The sequence below is a fragment of the Mytilus trossulus genome, chromosome 11, assembly GCF_036588685.1.
Source record: "Mytilus trossulus isolate FHL-02 chromosome 11, PNRI_Mtr1.1.1.hap1, whole genome shotgun sequence".
NCBI classification, from domain to species: domain Eukaryota; kingdom Metazoa; phylum Mollusca; class Bivalvia; order Mytilida; family Mytilidae; genus Mytilus; species Mytilus trossulus.
This window is the reverse complement of record NC_086383.1, coordinates 47,735,109-47,760,280: the sequence shown is the minus strand read 5'-3', so window position 1 is coordinate 47,760,280 and position 25,172 is coordinate 47,735,109. Positions and strand designations below refer to the sequence as shown.

Sequence of the window (25,172 nt, the reverse complement as noted above, 5' to 3'; positions counted from 1 at the left end):
CCTTGAGGAAAATATTTTCGTAGTATAAACCTTATTGTTATGTTTTATATGTATTTGTACCTTCTCGTAACTGGTTTGTAATGATATATGCAAAATAAGATCATTTAAATGCTTTAACACGGTAAGCAATCATTTACTTACACATTAGTTTTCACAATGTTTAGGTCGGATGTATAAGATGTTTATTGCAGATTCACTGTAGGTTGAACTACATCGTATTTTATGAAAGTTCGTTGGAAATAGTTTTATTTTCATTTTATCTAATCTTTATAAATCAACACAAAACATATACATGGTTGGTAAATATAAAAGTAAAACTCGAAACTCAAAACTGCTCCAGACTTTTGGTTGTCAATTGTTTTTGTATTGAGAAGTCTTATTAAAGTTGCCATCGTTTACTTCAATTTTTATTTCTTTCAGTTAGTCACAAATGAACACTGGATATAGTGACAGACTTCCGTCTCCATGGAACTAGGCTTGTTCTTCTTGATTTTTTTGTTATGATAAATTCAAAGTCAAATCTAGAACCTCTGTCATGTATATGGTAGTATCTGCAAACCATGGTTACGAAAAACGATACTGATGCTATAAATAAGACGACTGACAAACAAAAAAACGATGTGTTGTAATTTCCTGATATATCACGAAGGTATCCTGGAATACAAAATTAACTTCATATTTGTAAAAATGCAACTTTCAAAATCTGTTACATTTTGTTTCAATATTCCATCAAATTTAAAATAAAGTTTCTATTGTTATGATAGCTTAATTTTATTTAAACACATGTCGATCATCTGTACTTGCCTAATCTATGGATGGTAAAAAAATACAGTCTCTATAAATACTCAGTGGTACAATTAGAACCGTTCATTTTTGTTTTGTTTAGTAAGCCATATTTGTATATACGTTTACTGTTTTTGTAAATACCACTGAAAGCGCATTTTCTGGCTCCGCACAAATACATTTTTCTACATAGGTTAAGATTCGTAGAGTTTCCATTGTCCAATTAAGTAATCGTTAAACCTTACTCAGTGTTTTCATATGTTACGTGAAATCTATATGAATGAAACCAATTAACAATTCTTTCAATTTTAAGAATAGCGACAAATTTACCCATAACATTGATCCATAATAATGAAAACAAAAACGTACCTGAGAGTGGTCCGGCAGCTGTATTAAATATTCCTACAATCGTCATTGATACTCCAAGCCCAGCAGAATAATTAGTTTGACCAATCAGCTTCACTATAGACACTGCCATGACTGTCACCATACCACCCATCCCAATCCCAAACATACAGGCTACCATAGTATTTAGAACAATTGAAGATCCGACAAAAGTAAATAATAATAAAGAAATAGATGATATGAGTGTACATGCCGATGGAATGGATAAAACACTTATATGAGGTGCTTGTTTTAAAAGTCCAGGAAATAGACGGAAAAAAGAATTTGTTAGATTCATAAGAAGATAAATTTTCAACGCATCTTGTCTTCGAATTCCTTTGGATTCAAAATAATCAATGAAGAAAATTAGCGTAGCGTTAATCGAAGCTAAACTTATCGCTATTGAAAATGCGTATCCCATAAAAAGTTTGTTCGTTATAATGTCTTTAAAGATGGACGCAAAAGTTTGGTTTAAGTCATCGTCTTCCTCAACTTCGTATAGTGATCTACGTCTAAGTTTGGAAAATTCGTACAGAGATCTACGTCTTTGGTCCGAAGAACTGACAGCAGTTTGATTCGGTTTGTTTTCGTCTGAGCCTAATATTTTGATATTCGAATTAGTTTGATCGCTTTTCATACCTGGCCCTTTCTGGTTATAAGTTTGGCTTTCTTTACTTGTTACGTCATATCGTGGTAACGTGACACTGTTACCTTCATTAATGATGTTGGATCTTCGTGCAATACTATTTCTTCTACTACGATTATACTTCAGAGGAACAGTATAACTTATCCCCATGGCAACGAGATGTAGCATGAGTCCAGCAATAATGAGCAGAGATCCTCGCCATCCAAATCTCGAGATGAGAATTTCGAGAATAACGGGGAAGAGGGATCCACCAATACCTGAACCAAAGGAAACAAATGCCAGTGCCAGTATTTTTTGTTTTCCTTTGAAATGCATTCCAACAACTGTAGACGCACTTATATAACACAGCGAGAAACCGGAACCTACAAATATATATTTTTAAAGAGTAAGGAAAATATTGTTGTACGTGTTCCTATGGGGTATTTTTTCAATGACCATGTACAAATAAAATAAATGTTCGTCATCTTAGATATTCTGGTATTTTCAAAAACGCAAAGAAGTTACCATTTTGTGTGGCTTTCTCATATTACAGTAGACGTGCTAACGGTAAAACATAGTATTTGACAACATATTGTATTATTTCTTCTTTTTTGCGGCATGGTGAAATATGTTCGTAATTTTTTATTGTTTTTATTATTGATTGTTTTAATTTACACCTGCTTTAGAAAATACAAACCAGTGATCAATCCAATGAATAGAACAAGATAGACTATGCTGGAAGCAATGAACGCCAATCCGATACCAAGTGCCGACAAAAATCCTCCAATTATTCCACACTTTCGAGGACCATATTTTGTTACAAGTGTACCAGAGAAAAAGCCTGAAATTAAAAACCAAATAGCATGGATACATAACGTGTATTTGAATTTCAAGACGTTATATATATGGTGCACAAAAATTAAATCACTAGTAAAAAGTAAGGCAAATTCCCCTGTATTTGTCCACTTACAGATAACAAATCGGAATATTGGTTTGCACTTACTGGTATTCGAATATTTAAGAGTGTTTATTTTATTCTCATGCATATTAACATCTGGTGCAACAAAATTGGTACCGTTGATTTTATTACTACCACTGGGTCGATGCCTCTGCTGGTGGACTATTAGTCCCCGAGGGTATCACCAGCCCAGTAGCCAGTACTTCGGTACTGGCATGAAAATACGGATTTTTTGTGTTATTAAAATTTGCTGTTACAAAATATTAGAAATTATTATAAATTAAGGAATGTATCTCCCTCATGCAAAGCTCTGATTCCTTTCACGAATTTGGCTATACTTTTTGGACCTTTTGGATTATAGCTCCTCATCTTTTATATATGCTTTGGATTTCAAATATTTTGGCCACGAGCATCACTGAAGAGACATGTATTGTCGAAATGCGCATCTGGTGCAACAAAATTGGTACCGTTGATTTTATTACTACCACTGGGTCGATGCCTCTGCTGGTGGACTATTAGTCCCCGAGGGTATCACCAGCCCATTAGCCAGTACTTCGGTACTGGCATGAAAATACGGATTTTTTGTGTTATTAAAATTTGCTGTTACAAAATATTAGAAATTATTATAAATTAAGGAATGTATCTCCCTCATGCAAAGCTCTGATTCCTTTCACGAATTTGGCTATACTTTTTGGACCTTTTGGATTATAGCTCCTCATCTTTTATATATGCTTTGGATTTCAAATATTTTGGCCACGAGCATCACTGAAGAGACATGTATTGTCGAAATGCGCATCTGGTGCAACAAAATTGGTACCGTTGATTTTATTACTACCACTGGGTCGATGCCTCTGCTGGTGGACTATTAGTCCCCGAGGGTATCACCAGCCCAGTAGCCAGTACTTCGGTACTGGCATGAAAACACGGATTTTTTGTGTTATTAAAATTTGCTGTTACAAAATATTAGAAATTATTATAAATTAAGGAATGTATCTCCCTCATGCAAAGCTCTGATTCCTTTCACGAATTTGGCTATACTTTTTGGACCTTTTGGATTATAGCTCCTCATCTTTTATATATGCTTTGGATTGCAAATATTTTGGCCACGAGCATCACTGAAGAGACATGTATTGTCGAAATGCGCATCTGGTGCAACAAAATTGGTACCGTTGATTTTATTACTACCACTGGGTCGATGCCTCTGCTGGTAGACTATTAGTCCCCGAGGGTATCACCAGCCCAGTAGCCAGTACTTCGGTACTGGCATGAAAATACGAATTTTTTGTGTTATTAAAATTTGCTGTTACAAAATATTAGAAATTATTATAAATTAAGGAATGTATCTCCCTCATGCAAAGCTCTGATTCCTTTAACGAATTTGGCTATACTTTTTGGACCTTTTGGATTATAGCTCCTCATCTTTTATATATGCTTTGGATTTCAAATATTTTGGCCACGAGCATCACTGAAGAGACATGTATTGTCGAAATGCGCATCTGGTGCAACAAAATTGGTACCGTTGATTTTATTACTACCACTGGGTCGATGCCTCTGCTGGTGGACTATTAGTCCCCGAGGGTATCACCAGCCCAGTAGCCAGTACTTCGGTACTGGCATGAAAATACGGATTTTTTGTGTTATTAAAATTTGCTGTTACAAAATATTAGAAATTATTATAAATTAAGGAATGTATCTCCCTCATGCAAAGCTCTGATTCCTTTCACGAATTTGGCTATACTTTTTGGACCTTTTGGATTATAGCTCCTCATCTTTTATATATGCTTTGGATTTCAAATATTTTGGCCACGAGCATCACTGAAGAGACATGTATTGTCGAAATGCGCATCTGGTGCAACAAAATTGGTACCGTTGATTTTATTACTACCACTGGGTCGATGCCTCTGCTGGTGGACTATTAGTCCCCGAGGGTATCACCAGCCCAGTAGCCAGTACTTCGGTACTGGCATGAAAATACGGATTTTTTGTGTTATTAAAATTTGCTGTTACAAAATATTATAAATTATTATAAATTAAGGAATGTATCTCCCTCATGCAAAGCTCTGATTCCTTTCACGAATTTGGCTATACTTTTTGGACCTTTTGGATTATAGCTCCTCATCTTTTATATATGCTTTGGATTTCAAATATTTTGGCCACGAGCATCACTGAAGAGACATGTATTGTCGAAATGCGCATCTGGTGCAACAAAATTGGTACCGTTGATTTTATTACTACCACTGGGTCGATGCCTCTGCTGGTGGACTATTAGTCCCCGAGGGTATCACCAGCCCAGTAGCCAGTACTTCGGTACTGGCATGAAAATACGGATTTTTTGTGTTATTAAAATTTGCTGTTACAAAATATTAGAAATTATTATAAATTAAGGAATGTATCTCCCTCATGCAAAGCTCTGATTCCTTTCACGAATTTGGCTATACTTTTTGGACCTTTTGGATTATAGCTCCTCGTCTTTTATATATGCTTTGGATTTCAAATAATTTGGCCACGAGCATCACTGAAGAGACATGTATTGTCGAAATGCGCATCTGGTGCAACAAAATTGGTACCGTTGATTTTATTACTACCACTGGGTCGATGCCTCTGCTGGTGGACTATTAGTCCCCGAGGGTATCACCAGCCCAGTAGCCAGTACTTCGGTACTGGCATGAAAATACGGATTTTTTGTGTTATTAAAATTTGCTGTTACAAAATATTAGAAATTATTATAAATTAAGGAATGTATCTCCCTCATGCAAAGCTCTGATTCCTTTCACGAATTTGGCTATACTTTTTGGACCTTTTGGATTATAGCTCCTCATCTTTTATATATGCTTTGGATTTCAAATATTTTGGCCACGAGCATCACTGAAGAGACATGTATTGTCGAAATGCGCATCTGGTGCAACAAAATTGGTACCGTTGATTTTATTACTACCACTGGGTCGATGCCTCTGCTGGTGGACTATTAGTCCCCGAGGGTATCACCAGCCCAGTAGCCAGTACTTCGGTACTGGCATGAAAATACGGATTTTTTGTGTTATTAAAATTTGCTGTTACAAAATATTAGAAATTATTATAAATTAAGGAATGTATCTCCCTCATGCAAAGCTCTGATTCCTTTCACGAATTTGGCTATACTTTTTGGACCTTTTGGATTATAGCTCCTCATCTTTTATATATGCTTTGGATTTCAAATAATTTGGCCACGAGCATCACTGAAGAGACATGTATTGTCGAAATGCGCATTTGGTGCAACAAAATTGGTACCGTTGATTTTATTACTACCACTGGGTCGATGCCTCTGCTGGTGGACTATTAGTCCCCGAGGGTATCACCAGCCCAGTAGCCAGTACTTCGGTACTGGCATGAAAATACGGATTTTTTGTGTTATTAAAATTTGCTGTTACAAAATATTAGAAATTATTATAAATTAAGGAATGTATCTCCCTCATGCAAAGCTCTGATTCCTTTCACGAATTTGGCTATACTTTTTGGACCTTTTGGATTATAGCTCCTCATCTTTTATATATGCTTTGGATTTCAAATATTTTGGCCACGAGCATCACTGAAGAGACATGTATTGTCGAAATGCGCATCTGGTGCAACAAAATTGGTACCGTTGATTTTATTACTACCACTGGGTCGATGCCTCTGCTGGTGGACTATTAGTCCCCGAGGGTATCACCAGCCCAGTAGCCAGTACTTCGGTACTGGCATGAAAATACGGATTTTTTGTGTTATTAAAATTTGCTGTTACAAAATATTAGAAATTATTATAAATTAAGGAATGTATCTCCCTCATGCAAAGCTCTGATTCCTTTCACGAATTTGGCTATACTTTTTGGACCTTTTGAATTATAGCTCCTCATCTTTTATATATGCTTTGGATTTCAAATATTTTGGCCACGAGCATCACTGAAGAGACATGTATTGTCGAAATGCGCATCTGGTGCAACAAAATTGGTACCGTTGATTTTATTAACATTTTTCAATTAGATTAATATATTGCTTTTAGAGACAGCAATTGCAAATTTTCAAATTGTCTACTAAAATTTTCACCAAAGAATGTGTATTCGAAGATAAAACATATGGTTTTTTTTATGCAGGCATTTGGGATAAAGCCACATGTTCGAAAATTTAACGTAATGGTGTTAAAACCTTAAACTAAACAATTAAAGGTATGTGATTGTTGAAAATCAGGTAACTTTTAGAAATTGCCAGCGTCAAAAAAATGTAAGCATTATTTATTTGGTCTGTCTGTTCTAAGATAGATTCATGCATCGTGCTAAATAAAATTTGAACATTTTAAATACTGCTTTTCTGTTCAAATTTAGACCGTTATTGACTTTTTGTAGAACTGGTGCAGAAAACAGATGATTGCTAACGTTTATTTTTTATTCAATGTTACCTCCAGTCATGAACATTCCTGTACACACAGACTGCACTAATGCTGTTTCTGAATTTGATTTTCCAAATTCTTGTAACCATTCTACATACAGCACAGACATATTGAACGGAAACCCAGCTACCAATACAAAGCTAAAAAATCCTCCAAACAAAATGCACCATTTTTGGTAATCTGTTTTGTTTCCTGCTATTTCATCTTTTTCAAGGTTACTGTCATCGTGCTCTTTATCACCAAGTCTACAAAATTATGATATGTACAACAGAATATGCATATATTAATAGCAGAAACACACATTTTAAAAGGAATAAAAGTCAGTTCCTGTCTAGATTTTAATGAAGATTTCATGATTTCCGGATTAGCACCATTCATACACAATCTGCCAATATTGAACAGCCTGTCACTTGAAAAAAACACCACATGACTCACACTACTTATCATATTCTTGAAAAAAGCATGATATGAGCTACATATTGGCAAACTGTTAAAAAAAATATTTGTATTCTGATTTGTACCCAACTACCTCAATGGATAAATTCCTACTTATATAGTTTGAAAAACAATTTTCTTGTCCCAAAATGTTGAAAATTAACTCATCATAGATACCAGTATTAAATTTTGTATTTAGGCCAGACGCGCGTTTTTTATACAAAAGACTCATCGAACGCTCGAATCCAAATAAGTTAAAAAGGCCAAATAAAGAACAAAGCATTGAGGACCAAAATTCCTAAAAGTTTTGCAAAATACAACTAAGGTAATAGTATTAACGGTACCAATTTGCTTGCACCAGATGCGCATTTCGACATCTCTTCAGTGATGCTCGTGGCCAAAATATTTGAAATCCAAAGCTTATATAAAAGATGAAGACCTACAATTCAAAAGGTCCAAAAAGTAAAGCCAAATCCGTGAAAGGAATCAGAGCTTTGCATGAGGGAGATACAGTCCTTAATTTAAAATAATTTCTAATATTTTGTAACAGCAAGTTTTAATAACACAAAAAAATCCGTATTTTCATGCCAGTACCGAAGTACTGGTAATATATGCCTGAGGTTGAAAAGCCTTAGTATTTCAAAAATTCCAAATTTTGTAAACAGTTAATTAAGAAATAATTGATGGGGGCTTGAATGTATTGTGATTTTACCACGGGTTGTCCCTTTATGACAAATACTTTACCCTGAGCGATAGCGAGGGGTAAAATATCGGCATAAAGGCACAACCCGTGGTAAAATCTAGATATATTCAAGCCCCCATGAATTATTTCGATTTTGATAGGACAGATACGGCAATTCTTTTGGAATGAAGCGCTCTAGGTGGAGGCAAATATTTGCCGTTCGCATAAATAAACACACTATTAAATTGACGTAAAAGAACGGAGCAAACTGAATACATGACATGCTTAAACTGTTTTTCAATAACGAATTAAGATAGTTTTTGATGATTTTAAATGATAATTTACTTATATGTCTAATATGTATATAAACAAAATGGCTTATACTTTTCTAAAACTCGAAATTTCGACTTTTCCTCAGTATTTATACGTTTGCGATTACCATATTCACAGTCAAGCGGAGAGTCATATACATCGTAAACTTGAATTGATTCGTCAAAATTTATGTCCCTAATACGCTTCCGTAGTACGAATGTAATACAAAAATTCTACCTGTATCTATCATCGGTGGTCCTTTGCCGCATATGAATTCAGATATTTACAAGACAAAATCGGTTGGTTTGTTTTGTTTGGTTGTTTTTTTCTTGTCTTTCTTTGTTGGAAAAGGGGGGATGGGGTATTGTAAACGGTGCACCAACCTTGAACCTCTATAGGATTGTAGGTTGTCCGTTCCCCCATCTGTTCCCCGTTCTTTGTTGGAAGAATCCACGTTATCTAACGTATACTGTGAAATATTTTTCAGTTGGTTGGATACACTCGCAGGATCATGAACTGTGGTAGCATTTGATACATCACTTTCCTTATTGTCATATACGTTGGTATCGTCAATTTTGAGAACGATCTCCAATTTATTTCGGAACATTTGCTTAATTTCATCATTACTGCAACGCTCCTTTTCTTCTGCGGTGTTATCCATTTGTTCTCTGTATGTCTTTCCAATATCTTTTACGAAAACATTTTTAAGTATCGTCTCTTAAACATTGTTAGATGTGTACGAAAAAGAAATCGTGATATCGCATATAAAGATGATATGATTATGTAAATTATGACATTAGTTAATTTAACCTTCAAGGTTGTACCATTGACAAAATATAAAACTAGCTAACGTATATACCAAGCTAACACTAAATCAAACTAGATGGATTGGGCAATTATTTTTTAGGTCTTATAGCTCTTCAAGTATTTGTACATTATATGCTGTAATTTTGCATTTATGTATCTTTTGGTTTTATAGCTCCTCAAGTATTTGTACATCATATGCTGTAATTTTGCATTTATGTATCTTTTGGTTTTATAGCTCCTCAAGTATTTGTACATTCTGGTCTGTCAGTTTTCTTTTGTGTATCTTTTGGTATTATTGCTCCTCGAGTATCTATACAATAGGCGTAAGTTTTTTTTGTGTGTATCTTTTTGTCTTATAGCTCTTCAAGTATTTGTACATAGGTTATTACGCCTTACCTAGAGCGGTTTGACCTCACTACGTGGACTTTGCCTTACCTGATAGATTTGGCCTGATTACATTTACCACACCTAACCCAAAGAGATTTAGGCTACGCCTTACCTGGAACGAGTTGGCCTCATCTTATGTACTTCGCATTACCTGAGCAATTTAGCCTCATAACATTGACTACGCCTTACCTAAAGCGATTGGACAAATTTTATTGACTATTCCTCACCGAGAGCGATTTGACCATGCATTGACCGTAAAGCGTAGTCAATGCATGGTCAAATCACTCTCGGTGAAGATTGACTACGATTTACGGTTAAGCGTAGTCAATGCATGGTCAAATCGCTCTCGGTGAGGAATAGTCAATAACATTTGTCCAATTACCTTAAACATTGTACCTTAGTTACAAGTATGCCTTACCTGCAGCGAGTTGACATAATTTCGTTGGCTTTGCATTACCTAAAGTGGTTTGGTCTTAATCCTTTGACTATACGGCTTAATTACATCGACTACCTAAAGTAAAACACTTTTATGTGTTAGCGCATGGTAACAATTGCAATAAACTGCAATAATGATGAAGTACATTTTCGTTCAGTGAAGTATCAAACATTTAACCGATTTCTATATGTAAGTTCCTTACCAGACTTGTTGGCGTTTGCGTCGGCTTTCTTAAGAAGGCAATGCAAAACATCACCTCCCCGTATCTACCATAGATCTTTGTATGAGACATATTTTTGCAGTCTCAGATATTCAGATAGCAGAATAGTAGTCAATCTATAATTGAACCGAGTGTATTTCCGTTTGTGGATTTTCATGACAGGTGATGCATGATAGGAGGCGCTTACCCTGTACATGCACCTGGTCTAGATTTATTTCGAAAATGATATTCTGTTTGTCATCTTGATTTGTCTGCTTACACAATTTATATTGATGATGGCTACTTAACGTACAGCGGTAAATTAAAATACATATTCAGGACGAACACTGATGTGTATTAGACCGACACGATGGGCGGGATTTTAACTACTCGTCTACAAGATAAACGTCCACAGGACAACAAGTTACCATAACTACACACATTATTTTGAATCCAAGTCAACAACTTACTCCTTAATGCCGTGTGCTTAGCAGAGAAGCAGCACATACCAATTCTAAAATATTATGGTTGACCCGGTCAGAGTTCGAACCCACAACCGGCCTCCCGCTCTCGAGGCGGTCGAATAAAAATCTATTTATGAGATTTGAACATTGGTTAACCATTCTTAAGCTTGCCTCAATTTATTCCATAACTGAGCGATGAAAATAAAACAACATTTAAAAGGTTTCATCTTTTTATATCATTAATTTAAAGACAATTGTAACATGAAAAAAATAGAATATATACAATAAATTGCACTATTAAAGAGACAAAATGTGAAATGCTACCTACATGGGTATTTGTTCTTTTGTAGTTATCAGTGCCCCTAGTTCGATAAACATTTCCATTCTAAAGCCAAGAGGCTCTTATAAGATTGTGTCGCTCACCTAGATCTATGTGCACCTTCAACAATGGTTTCTCTCAAGTATTGTAGAACAAGAATAGAATTCGTGACAAAATTCTCTTCTTGTTGAACTTGTATTGCTAATCATTTCTTATAGTATATTTCATCTTTACCTTCTTATCAAAAACACACACAAAAAAGATATAAACATATCGGCTTTTGAAGGCAGAGTCTATAATGATTTTACAAAAATGGCATTAAATATAAACTTTTGGTTGAATTTTATCCACTAGTTACATGGGAGATTTTAGAAGACATTAACGGACGACGACGGACCTCCAAGTGATGAGAAAAGTTCGCTTGGATCTTTCCGGCTAGGTGAACTGACAAGTTAAAGCTATGTAGAGTGTATGTACATGTATAACTGCTTTTTATTACTCACAGAAAAGGCCTGTTGGAATATGTGTATTGCTTTCTAGTATTCACATCTTAAGTATTAAACCTCACTTCATTGGTTTTCCAAATTGAGACAGTAATAAACTCTTTCTTAAAATTAAATGGTACACATTTCCATAAATATAGTTTTTTATTCGAAATTCATTTGAAAAAAAATGATTAAGACAAAGGTGTATAGCAAATAAAAAAAAATGCCGCTCATTTTACAATGTGGCACTTTTTTCATATAAGGAATAATGAATATGAAATCCACTTAATTTCCGTTTTTGAAAAAGAAACTTTTTGTACATATCATTATGTACTTATTTTCATCATTTATGTGACATTATACCAGTGCATACCACTACTAAATAAATACACCTACATGACTGTGAACCTTCATAAGTGTGAGTACATCTTTAGCAAAATGTGATTTTAATTGTTCATTATTAACAATATCATTTTGCCTCAAATAAATACGGTCTAATTAACACATGTATAACACCAGAAAAGCTGAATACTGACAATTCTACAATGTATATACAAATAAGAAGATGTGTTATAATTATGATTGCCAGTGAGACAACTGTCCACCAAGGATCAAATATTATGATGTAAAAATAATCACTGGTTAACTTCAACAATGAACAAAATCCATATATATATTTTTAGTAAGTTATGAAGGGGTGACATTACGTAATTTGAACAATGGTAAACTTGCAAAAATATGTTCGTGATAGGCTAGAACATCAATAACGGTTTTTACTATCTTCGAACATTTTTGTTCAAACATAACAAAATACTATTCATTTCAATTACAACCTTCACATGACAGAGCATCATTCACATGACAGAACATCATTCACATGACAGAACATCATTCACATGACAGAACATCGTTCACATGACAGAGCATCGTTCTGAAGGTTTTGATCGTTTCTGGTTTTCTGGTCTCTTGCCACTCCAGACTCCAATATTCCGACAATCAGTTACTATGAAATCGTCTACTTCAGTCCCGAAATACATTTCTACCTCAGAAAGAGAAAGTCGTGAAGTATTTACTGGCAATGTTTCTTTCTCTTCAGCACATAAAACGTTACTTTCAATTAAAGCACAATCAAACGGTCCACCTAAATAATTCCTGGTTGCCAATTCTAAATTCACTACTGGCAAAGCTGAAAAAATATCATAATTAAAATAATTTTTAGGAACAATCAATCCCTACTTTAAATAAAAAAATATCTTTTATCAGTCAAGAATGTAACTCTTATGTATTGTGGAGATATGTGTATCTAATATACTAGTGATGTTAAACCTCAATTTCTATATTTAACTACAAGTCTACATATTAATTAACGTCTCCTGGCTGCCTGTGTTCATTATAAAATATCAATAATACCTTAATTATTTATATTGTCTCACTTCACCGGTTTTTGCTTTGTGGTCAGTTTTTTCAAAACATTAAAACACTGACACTGAAGATCTTAACGTCAGTGTTAAATTTGCCTGGTTTTCATTCATGCTGTATACATATTCTGCGTCTAACTCAATAAGTCAAGCGTTTAGTTAACAATAATAATACTATTGATTGAGTGCATTATGTGTACCTTTCTGGTTTAAGAGAAACTGGAAAGCTGGTATGACAGTCTGAGGGTCTAGTAAATGAAGCTTCACAAACAATGCATTCATTTCCTTGTTATAGTCTTCATCAGAATATTGTCCTCGGACAATTTTAAACATCCAATGTTTTGTCCATCGTGGCTCCATAATATGTGCGAGAAGACGCTCAGCCCAAACATGCCTAAAACAAAGATAAATTACTGAACTTATTTATTCTTTAGACAAGGTTTACAAGATAAACTTCAAGCAAGCTTGGTTTGTACAGTAACTCATTAGTTTTAGTAGTAATGAATCATGCATGAAACAAACACGCCTGTCCAAATTCAGAAACATTTTATTTGGTTGTCGTGTGCCATATTTCTGTTTTGTTATTTACTGACTTCATGTGCGACCGTGTTAATTGTCCCTTTTACAGATGATATCGGATATGTTTCTTATCACAATCCCCTTCACTTTTCATGACTGTGACCTACAGAATAAGACTATTAACCGGGTTTGTACTAACATGAGCAACAAGACGGGTGCCACATGTGGTGCAGGATCTGCTTACCCTTCCGGATCACCTGAGATCAACCCCAGTTTTAGGTGGGGTTCCTGTTGCTCAGTCTTTAGTTTTCTATCTTGTTTCTTGTGTACTGTTATTTGTCTGTTTTGTCTTTTTCATTTTAAGCCATGGCGTTGTCAGTTTATTTTGATTGATGAGTTTGACTTCCTCTGGCATCTTTCACCACTCTTTTTTAATCATATTTATTTTCCCCTATTCATGGACCATTTTAAAAGTTATACCATACGACAACCGTTAATAGTTTTGATCATCCATACGGCATCGTAATTATTGTTAAGATCCTCTACTTTGGTGTCTTTTATGTAATCACCACATCACCGTATCTTTATTTTCGCTAATTCTGCAAGTCTCTGTTAAGACTTTACCAGCATTGAGGTTTAGATATATTTTTTTATTTGGGGTTAGTCCTATCCTCCCCTGCATATACTAAACAATCAAGTATTTAAGCTGTGAAGCAATCTGGTTCATAAAATGTATTCCAGTCAATATGAGTTATATGTATTCATTTCTCATTTTGATATATTATTTCCAATAAAACAAGGTTTTTTAACAGTCTAACTGTAACGTATTGTGTATGTAATTTCCATGTATCTATGCTAATCAATGTTCTTTTTCATGATACTTGTATTCCCTATATGCCCCCCTGTGGGCCCTGCATAGGTGTAATAAAATATATATTATCTTTTACATTTATTAATGTATAGACTATTTAAGTATAAAAACAAACTACAAGAGATCGTTATGAGTGAAATAAAACAAATCAGTTCAAAACATTGTTTTCAACAATATTAAAGATTGTTCTCACGCTTTAAATGATTACATGGCCCGATAGTGTTACTCTTCAAATACATTTCGTGTAAATTACCTTTATTAATTTAATCGTTGTTCCAATCAATAAGCTTTATTTACCTATTTTGAAACTTTTATAACAATAATCAAAATTTCAAACTTTTAAAAAGGTTAAAAACTAGGACCAGTAGAAATAATAATTATGTAAACAAGTAGTTAATAACATAAATATACATGTACAAAGAGGCCATGAAAAATATACGCCTTATTTAATTTTGCTGTTTCTTCTATGCGTTCATTATGAAAAGGGTTTTGCTTATGAATTCGATATTTTTTAATTCATTGCTGTTTTTGTTTTATCAATTTGTTAATCTACCGTTACGATATAAGCTGCGAATAGTCTTATATAAACGGTACTGGCAGGTAAAAGTTTGTAAACAGCTTACCCGTTATCTTCTATAAAATCTCTCAAACATACACCAGTTTTACTATCTCGAACTACATCAGGATAACACAAAGTATATAATGTAAACCCTGTAAAAATAAAGAAGCACTTTTAGTTTTTGTTCAATTTTCTGAAGATGTAGAGCGTCTCTGGTGAGTCTTTATTTTAGACTATCCAAACCACATGTTTACCTAGACAAATCATCGGCATTGTGGGTTTAAAATTCAATTTCAATAACCAAAGCAATGCATCCTGTCTTCAAAAAAGTTTTCAAAAGCTTTGAATTGGTTGACGCAAAAAACGCAAGTAATTCTCTCATTAAATGTGGACACAGATATGTGCCGGATTTATTTTTTATGTGTAATACAAATGTTGAAACGGTAATGACTATCATACATCTAACATATAAAATACACAAAATAGTAAATAAAACTCATGACTGAAGGTACAAGGCTAACACGTTTACATGAATATAAGATATGCTATAGACAAATTAATGTTCCACGACAGCATACTAAGTGTAAGTAACTTATCGGAGAAGCCCTTCTCAAACTAACAACACTGTTCCATGTTACACATGTTACAGTGGAATTGAGCCCTTTAAAAAACACAACTGAACATGATGGTGTGCCTGTCTCAAAGCAGAAGCCTATAATGCAGGGGCTTTCTATCTTATTTGGTTGTTTTTTTTGGTTATTTTGGCACACATCAAGCAGTGTTTTTTTTATCTTTTGGATGTATCTTATTATTTCATGGATGAGCTTTTTTATAGCTTACTTTATTATAGGATATGCAAGAGGAATGCGCGACGCAAAAAAAAAATTCAAAAAGCATTCAAAGAGGAAGGCGTTTAGCAAAAGCAATATTGCCTTTCAAGACGTCATAATTACTTAGACTATGTAAGTAAGTAATTAAGTAATTTTTATTGGTTTAAAATCCAAAATTACAGGATTGATACCAAGACAATACAAATTTGTTATGCACAAACATACAAACATATATATATATCATACCAACTTTATAAACATTATATGCGGAGGTGGTACCACAAAGTTATTTAGTGCTTAATAGAGCATTTCTGGAAATGTACATGTCGCTTATAAATTTAACAATAATTCTAATTATATCAGTCTCAACACATGAATACAAAAATTCAAATCTTGCTTCATTAGTCATACTGAAAAAAGAGGGAACTATTTCACTAATTTTGGAAAACAGTTGGTCTCTAATTATATTTAGTTTTGTACATTTTAAAGTGAAATGAAATATGTCGTCCCTAATAAATATAATATAACAATGTTGCTTACCTAGCTTTTTCCAGTGTAAGCTATTATAAATGTCTCTCAACACATCATCTAAAGCTGTTTTATCAATCATTTGGTGAAATCTATGAGTATCTTTAATTCTTGATATTGCCTGTGCTACCAATGCAGTCGCGAGTTTCTCAACTGGAAATCCTCGTGTATCTACATAGTCTAATACTGGATCCCGGTCTTCTCCAGGAAAGAAGATGTCGTGAACGTGCGATTCCATTTTCATAGCATTTAACAAAATTTCTCGTGAAGCTTCGGAAACGAGATCTCGCCCATTTTCGTGAGGAGTAAATGCGTTTAACCTTTCTATATTTAGTCTATCTCCGGGTCGAACCGGACGAGCAAGGAGATTAAAGCTGTTTGATCTACCAACATTGGTGCCCCGTTTCAACTTTGGTGTTAGTCTCTGAGAATTACTACGCCTAACTGTTGCTGAAGGCATTTCTTTCTCATCTGGTACTTTTAATGAGTTAGGGGAATTGTCATCTGCAAACATAAGAAAATAAAAGTTTATAAATACGTTCCTCCTATTTGATTACATTATAATAAATAGTCCTCTATATCGCTGTTTTGCCTTTCGTTTTTTTTGGAAAAAGATCAGGAACAAATATGTGTGCTTATAAACACAAAATAGAGTTAGATCAAACCTGTGACCGACTATTGACTAGACACAAAAGGTTGAATGATATATCGAAATATGGTCAACTGCTTTTCTCATTCCGGCAGTAATTTCCTTATAAAATGAGGCATTCGTAACAATGATTCTGTGGGATGTATGAATAAGCAGCCACGTCTGTTAAGTCCGATGTAAAGAACCATAATGCAACAACTCTCTGAGGTAAACTATTGAAAGACAAAATGTATGTCCCTATCTAATATACCCGCATATTCCAGTGGAATTCCAAATATGCCACGCTGCGTTCCTGCACCTTTTTTAAAAACCTATCTGTTGGGGTATTTTTTATCTATTTTTTGTTGTTTTCTCGTGCTGTGAAATAGTATCCACTAAATGTTAGACAAATCATTCAATCAATTAAATACTGACTTCATTTAAATATTATTGCTTCGCTTACAGTTCACCGATATGCAGTGACAAATATTGCAACTACTTAAAAGTACTTTTAATGAACGAGCTTCGCTAGATTTTTAGTATAATGTAGCATAGACGAGAGTAAACACTCTCCGGCCACATGTTGGTGGTATCTGGTCTCCAGGTTGGCATTCTTCAACCAAAAGTAAAGTCTTATTTCTAAATTTTTCTATTCATAAATAAATCAAGTCTTCAATCAAAACAAGAACAATATTTTATCAACTTTAATAAAATTGAAAATGGAAGTGGGAAATGCGACAACAACCTGACAAAAGAGCCGAAAACAGCCGAAGGTCGCCAATGGGTCTTCAACGCAGCGAGAAAATCCAGTCGAGACCCAGAAGCCGGCTTCATCTGGTCCCTGAACAACAATGTGTACTAGGTCAGTGAAAATGATATAAACTAACAAAGCATGCAGCAGACATCAAGGAAACTGTCAGGCTGAAAGATTTTGTTTTCATCACATGAAAACCAAGCACAATCCTAAACATTCGATATATGTTTAGGTCAGAGTCCTGCGGTTAAGTCACTGGGATTCAGACATTTCTCTTAACCTTATTGAAAAGTATATACAGCCAGAAGCTAAAGTTACCAAAGGTAGCAGCATTTTTATTTTTAAAACACCAGCTGATGTTAACTGAATAAACGAGAAATTACTTTATGGAAGATAAATGACAGGCACATACTAATGGCTACAAGTGCAACTAGATTTAAACTTGTTTACTTGGAAATTTCTTCAAACAAATCATAATGAAGACTGATTTTAAAACCGTTTGCATTTCAATGTGGAAGACATTATTTGTACATCAAAATTTTATAACATAGGCATAATATATCTGTTCTTACCTTTCTTCGTGTCTATCATTCTGATAGTTAAAACTTTAGATCTATTTGCAAATTTAATGCTATTCACAATAACATTTTTTAAGTTTCTTACATAACTTTTTACGTGTATACTCGTTTTCCATCATTGAACACGATTTTGTTGACGTGTTAAGAAGTTTAAAAAGTCGTAATAAAAATACAAGGTTTTAAAATTACTGAATAGTTTTCATAACACGTGACCGTTTTCCCATTGTACATTGTAAATACACATCACGTTCTATAGTAAATTACTTTAATTTCAATATCTAGTGAATCATTTCTGATAAGGCCATTTGTATGTCATTCAGTGAATATCAGATCGAATGTTTAACGGTTCATATCATCAGTATGTCCTCGGTATAATAGTGTTTGTTGACAAAACTTACGACTTAAAAACTCCTAATTTTATTTGATACTTTAAAATGTCGCCAATCACTAACTGGAGACAACTCGTTGAGTCTGATATGTTTTACTTTCAAATTTTTAAAATGTCGTTGTGTATATTGATTCAAAATAAGAAATACAACGAATGCTGTAAAAGTGTTAGGGACAGGAAAAAGGGGTATTTCACCCTAAAACTACGATTTTTTTTTTGATTTTTTATGTACATGTACACTGTAAACCCTCGAACTATCTTACGTGAAAATGTGTTTTTGTAATTACTAAACAAAAAATAAGTGCAATATTTTGAAAATTCAACAAAAAAACAAATTTGGATTAGTTTTGTACTCGAGGGTAATTTGTTTTAATAACAACTTTTTTTAAATATTAAGTCCTGTCCAAGAAAACGTTAAGGCAGACATACTTTGATTACACCTAAAGAGTATACCTAAACAAATATGATTCATTCGTCAAACTTAAAAGTTAAATGCTGTAGCAAAATAATTACTATCATGAATGACAGCAAACAAACAGAGAACAACATAATAAGTTCATACGCATAGAATTACAACTGTTATGCAATGATAATTTGTAATCTTAACTTCCATGCCGCATTATAAAATTTTCACAATTTTTTAGTTAGACCCTGGGTAGCCTGTAAAAGAAATACCAGCTTTCTATTAGTTGGCCATGAACAATAATATTTTGGTAAACACTGTAGCCTCAATGATCTAAAAGCAGGACATACTCAAACAAAATGGTACTCATTTTCAATGCAATTCATATGACAGCATATACATATATATACGATTTTCTCTTACAATATTGTCAAAACGACCAACTTCAATATTGAGTTCTAATGTTGCACTTCGCAGTTTAGTCAATATATTACTATAAAATCATACTTTATGTAATCTTCTAAACAAAACTCATATGGGAATGCAAAAATGTATGATGGGGATAAATATTAATGTGTAAGTTTTGTAACAGCAATGCCATGGAGGGTGAGTGTCACTTTATTCTCCACTGTTCCTTATATAATGACTTGAGAGAATATACCTTAAATGATATATTTTCTGGCAATGAAGTACTAAATATGACTAACGATGAAAAAATTATCTTTTTGATGACAAACTATCCTAGAAAGCTGGCTAAGTATACAGTGAAAGCGTTCCGGCATAGACGTGTAGTGTTATACTAGTATACATGAACCATTTGATAAACAGCATATTGTAATTTCAATTATGATCATGTAGTTGACAGTATTGACTGTAATATGAAAACGTAATAAGGTTACTTCATGGTCAATCTGAATATTTCCTGTTTCTTTTTTATAAATATTAATTTATTATGCATTCAACTTCAAATTTTACTTAATCGATCTTGTAATAACTTTTTTTTAATGAATTTTTCATTATTAATTAATTAGTTTAAATTTAGCTTAATCTTACTTTTCATTATTTTGTTTGAAATCCGTGATAAAATAGTTACGTTTTATGATTTGAAAGTAACGTATAGACCCAATGGGTCGGATGTATTTTATTGTGTATGTAATGTATTTTAGTACTTTACTGAACTGTGATTACACATGTCACTATAATAAAAAAAATTACATACTTACTTACTTACTTTATTATGTATGTTATCGTGTTATTAAGGGGTGATTTTTTTAAGCCCCACCTACGATAGTAGAGGGGCATTATTTTTTCTGCTCTGTGCGTCCGTTCGTCCGTCTGTCCCGCTTCAGGTTAAAGTTTTTGGTCAAGGTAGTTTTTGATGAAGCTGAAGTCCAATCAACTTGAAACTTAGTACACATGTTGCTTATGACATGATCTTTCCAATTTTAATACCAAATTAGATTATTTACCCAATTTCACGGTCTATGGAACACTGAAAATGATAGTGCGAGTGGGGCATCCGTGTACTTTGGACACATTCTTGTTATTTTTTATTTTTTTATTTTTTTTATTTATTTATTTTGGGGGGCGGGGGGGAGGGTATTAGCACAGGAGTAACAAGTAAGGTAAACGCATTTTCAAAATAAGACCATGCAGTAGAAAACATGAAAAGGGGTATATTCAAGGTAACATACCTTTTCTCATGAATGTACACTTTTCTTTTGTTACACATGTACAAAAGAACTTTTCCAGGAGAAACTCAGTGACTCGTTGACTCCTATAACGTCGTTCGTGTGAAGTAGAGTCACCTTAGCAATACAGTATAACTACTACTAGATTGATCAATCCCAACTTTTACTTATACTAACTTCGAACTCACGGTTTACAACGATATCATACCGTATCCCTTACATAGAAAAACACTAGTGTCCTGTAAAGTTTCAATCCAGGAAACATTTCTTATGACACCATAACAAAATCGGTTTTATAATGGCGTCTGTTAAATGGTTTGACATTTAACATACAGTATGTGTAAGTTAATTGGGGAATAATAGTGTATAACCATATTAAATGTATAATTCCTTGGATACATCATATATTTATGTTTATCTTTGTATTATTATTTCCTCATTTAAAATTACTATCTTCGGAATGGTATGCTCTGGCTGTGTGATTGTAACTTTGGTTAATATTCAGAGAAAATGCAAAGAACACGTCAATAAACGAATATAATATCATGAATGAATGAATGAACTGTGAGGTTGTTTTCAAGGAAACAGCAACCCAAGTATACTATAATAGGCATCAACAGGTCATGCAATATTATACACACCGTATGGCAACTTCTAAATTGTCCGTTCTAGACTTGTTACGAACGAGTTATAAAGAGAAAACTTAGCATCTTTCAGCAATACCAAAGCCTTGAATTTAATAGTCGCAAACTCATGTGTCGGCCATTGTACTAACAGATTTTTCCTACATCAAGATTATATAACTTATCAATGGAAACACGGCCTTGTGCAATACCTATTGTTAAAGGCAAATAATTCAAAAGGCGTTTGTTAAAGTCTTAGTAAGGCAATACATATTATTACAAAATATACGATGCAACAAAAGCATGACATCATATCATAAATATAAAAAACTAACAGGACCAAACTAACAGCACCAAGCTTATTACAACACAAATATGGTTAGGAAACATTTCTCTGTACATTTCTTAAATAAATAAATAGCTTTTGAAAAGTACATTACTCAATTCATATCTTTTCTTTAAGTTGTGTATTCATAATATTAGCAGTTGTTATTCGCATAGACTAGTTGTCCAAGAGGGTTCAGACAGAGGCAAGGGAGTCTATACCCAAACTAAGGCGCATACAAACCTTACCATGTTGTTATATCTACTTTTAATTTGTCACAATGATTCACCAGGTACTAAAACAAAATATAAACTTCTGAAACAAACCTTCGATTTAAAGTCTGCTAGACAGATGCTAGACAGATGGAGGAATACACTTTATATGTATGCTGGACATATTCATTTACAACATTATAGTCTTCCAGCAATTTGTATATTAGTTTGACCTTGGTTATCTATTTCATCGTTAACAGTACAGATGTGTATTGCATCAATCCTGGGGTTATCTGGACATTTGCTTTGCACAACTTGTAAATGATGATTAATAGTATACAGCCTGGAACAATATCAATCTGGTCGTAAATTTAAACAAGTAACACAAGGTCATTCTTTTCCCTAAACTGTTACGTGTAATGCATGACGTTTTTACACTAAATCCATTGCATGTTGGATATGTACTGATTGATATTTTATTCTTAAATACATGATATTTTTTTTATTTGTTGTTATTGACTTTGAACTAGAATTCGGTGACTGCGAGTACTCTCCAATCAGTACTTAGTGTTCTGTATTTTGTTATTAAGGATGAGGATAAGGACTGTGTGTGTTTTTGTGTAATGTTTATCTTTGTGTTATATTTCCTATTTTGCGAATTCGGAATTTCACCGTTATAGATATATTTTGAAATTCCGAATTCGCAAAATAGGAAATATAACATTTGTATCACGTTATATTGGTCACATTGGTTCTATGCCACCCCATATACAAAAATATTGAATGTTTTATATACTTGATACTGTGTTGATTGTTTACCAATGTTACAATCTGCCAAAATACGGCAACAAACTCAAAAGTTAACTAGCTTGCTTAACAATCACTTAATAAAATATTATTTGTCAATAATACGTTAAATATTCGTAATAAATGTAAAACAATGTGTATAGAGGTATGGCATGCAGGTGTGCAATGGTGCAATACTTTCCTTATCTATAATTACAAGAAACTCCTTTTATAAGACTATCAACGGCACAGACTCTCGTCTCAGAAAAAAAATAATCCTATACACCTTTATATAACGGTATATAGGAAACAGAATATTCTGAGCCGAGTGCCTGTGTTCAACGGGGTATTCATTTAAAATCTAAATTGTTAGGCATTTACTATGAAAATAGATAGGTATCAGTCGATGTCTTAGACCACTTTTTAATTATCAACAAATATTTTACACTTTATAAATGAAATATATCTTTAATGTTACACACAGTGTCATGTCAATCTATAAATGTTCATTTAACGACAGTTGCATGGAAATTTTGTCACCCAGTGTTCATTTTTCTGTAAAACATCTCCGAAACGATATTTGTATTCACATAATTCCTTACCTTGAAAACAGGTTTTGATTTGTGTGAGGTATCGACGTTACTGGTGTATTCCGTCTCTGTATCCATGAAATATTGAATTGCAATAAAATGACCAACCAACTGTTTCAATCACCTGATTTATGTCCGTTTATATTAAATCTCTTTTTATACTGTTTTATTTTCGACAAACGCTATTTTGTTTGTTTTGTTATTGAATTAAATGAAATGTATACATAATTGTCGTCTGCTAATTCCCGCCTCTAGTCATGTCAATATTAATATTAATATTAGCCAGTTCAATCTATTGTTTTCTTATTTTCCCACCGGTCATGCCTCCTGAGTTTTTATTCCATTTTCTTTGCCTGATTGAGAAAAATAAGATTAGTACTCATATGATGCAAGAAGAATTAATTTAGAGGTTAGACAATATTTGGTAATGTCCTATGAATATTTAAACCCGAGGCATATATCCTTGCTATTGACCAATGTTTAATTTTGTTTTATGTTTAATTTCAGCTAGGCTATATTCTTATATTAAATATATCACCATTATATATTAAATAGGATTAATTTCAGCTAGGCTTTATTCTTATATTAAAGATATCACCATTATATAAATAGCATACATCTGAGAGGTTGATAGAGTAGATTGCTACCCCGTGAAAACATTGCCAAGCCAAGGTTGACAATGTATTTTCGAGGAGTAACAATCATAATTGATCAAACTTCATCGTGAGCAATTTCATAATCACGAGTGCACATATGTATCATGTATTTTTCATGGTGTTGCTATTTGAAACCTACACGTGCATGGTACAGCAATTGTTATTAAGCGTAGAATGGCATGATTCATATCTACAGTGTCATGGGTTAAGTACGCTTTGTAAGTGCACTATCTGATTTAGATTTAAAAAGAGGATCGAGATCTGAAAAAATCTAGTTAAACCCTCTTCATATGCATATACCTGAATCAAATATAATTTTTGTTCAATAGGTGTCTTATGTCATATGATTTAAGGGTTTGTGTGACAGGAAGATTAACTTATGTTACTCCCACAAGACCATGAAATTATTAAAAAATATTGAATTTTTAACCCTATATACATATAGTATGACAAATATAATAATGAAAATATGTAATAGCTCCCCATTATCGATTCTTGCCTGTATCATCAGTTGCAAGATCGCCCTTTATAATCAAATATTTATTGTCATACTTGTAACGTAATGAACAGAATACACAATGATTATATAAAATATATATTATATATACGAAAAACAAATCAGTAGAAAATAATAAGTAAACCATCTATTTAATAATATGTATAATGTTATTAATTTACGATTCCTTGTATATATATCAACATAGCCCAACATATCATACGTATTACTGTAGTTGTCTCTCTTTTGACCAATACTTATTACTTTTAATACGAACCTAGTAAAATATTCTTTTTCAGTCCAAGATAATATACCTTGTTATTATTCATATATGACAATGAATGGACGAGCAACGGAAAATTAAGCATTTGACCTGAAATCATCTTATACTTCCTCTTTGAACGATACATCCAGCGGATTTAGTCTCATTGTACATTATAACACGTTTTAATGCAAACGCTCAAACGCAGACTTGTCTTGGTGTTGATGTCGTTGATTGGCTGTTATCGATTGCCAGTGTTGTACAATAATTGTTTATACTAGTCCGAGATTGCTCTGATGTACAACGGCTGTTCTGCAAGACAAGCTTGACCGGAACAGGCGCTGTCTTAAAAAAATGTGAATAAACAAAACACTCTATAA

General features: G+C 33.4%; 2 protein-coding genes across 5 annotated transcripts; both read right to left on the bottom strand.

The window, feature by feature from the left end:
• Positions 1 to 220: 220 nt before the first annotated feature.
• LOC134690103 (monocarboxylate transporter 13-like) lies at positions 221 to 9,239 on the bottom strand. The gene is made up of 5 exons (XM_063550076.1): positions 8,962 to 9,239; positions 7,159 to 7,394; positions 2,490 to 2,633; positions 1,153 to 2,175; positions 221 to 654 (listed from the first exon to the last, which is right to left on the bottom strand). Exons 1-5 carry the CDS (start codon positions 9,237 to 9,239, stop codon positions 425 to 427), a joined length of 1,911 nt encoding a protein of 636 aa, XP_063406146.1. The 3' UTR covers positions 221 to 424.
• A 1,844-nt stretch (positions 9,240 to 11,083) lies between these two features.
• On the bottom strand, positions 11,084 to 23,697 carry LOC134691237 (uncharacterized). Of its 4 annotated transcripts, none has more exons than XM_063551613.1 (5): positions 23,391 to 23,697; positions 16,413 to 16,904; positions 15,107 to 15,194; positions 13,294 to 13,487; positions 11,084 to 12,861 (listed from the first exon to the last, which is right to left on the bottom strand). In XM_063551613.1, the coding sequence occupies exons 2-5, from the start codon at positions 16,858 to 16,860 to the stop codon at positions 12,587 to 12,589; spliced, it is 1,005 nt and encodes a 334-aa protein (XP_063407683.1). In that variant the 5' UTR covers positions 16,861 to 16,904; positions 23,391 to 23,697; the 3' UTR covers positions 11,084 to 12,586. The 4 variants fall into 4 exon arrangements, with proteins under 4 accessions (XP_063407683.1, XP_063407684.1, XP_063407682.1 ...); XM_063551614.1 differs by lacking the exon at positions 23,391 to 23,697 and adding an exon at positions 22,117 to 22,141; XM_063551612.1 differs by lacking the exon at positions 23,391 to 23,697 and adding an exon at positions 20,846 to 20,998.
• Between the last annotated feature and the right edge of the window lie 1,475 nt (positions 23,698 to 25,172).

Excerpts from the sequence above, each read along its gene's own strand:
- LOC134690103 (XM_063550076.1), bottom strand. The coding sequence starts at position 9,239 with ATGGATAACACCGCAGAAGAAAAGGAGCGTTGCAGTAATGATGAAATT. Across the intron at positions 2,634-7,158 it reads AGGAATGTTCATGACTGGAG|GCTTTTTCTCTGGTACACTT; the intron begins GTAACATTGAAT and ends TTTTAATTTCAG. Across the intron at positions 655-1,152 it reads AGCTGCCGGACCACTCTCAG|GATACCTTCGTGATATATCA; the intron begins GTACGTTTTTGT and ends TTTGTATTCCAG.
- LOC134691237 (XM_063551611.1), bottom strand. Across the intron at positions 15,195-16,412 it reads CTTACACTGGAAAAAGCTAG|GGTTTACATTATATACTTTG; the intron begins GTAAGCAACATT and ends TTATTTTTACAG. Across the intron at positions 12,862-13,293 it reads GTTTCTCTTAAACCAGAAAG|CTTTGCCAGTAGTGAATTTA; the intron begins GTACACATAATG and ends ATATTTTTTCAG.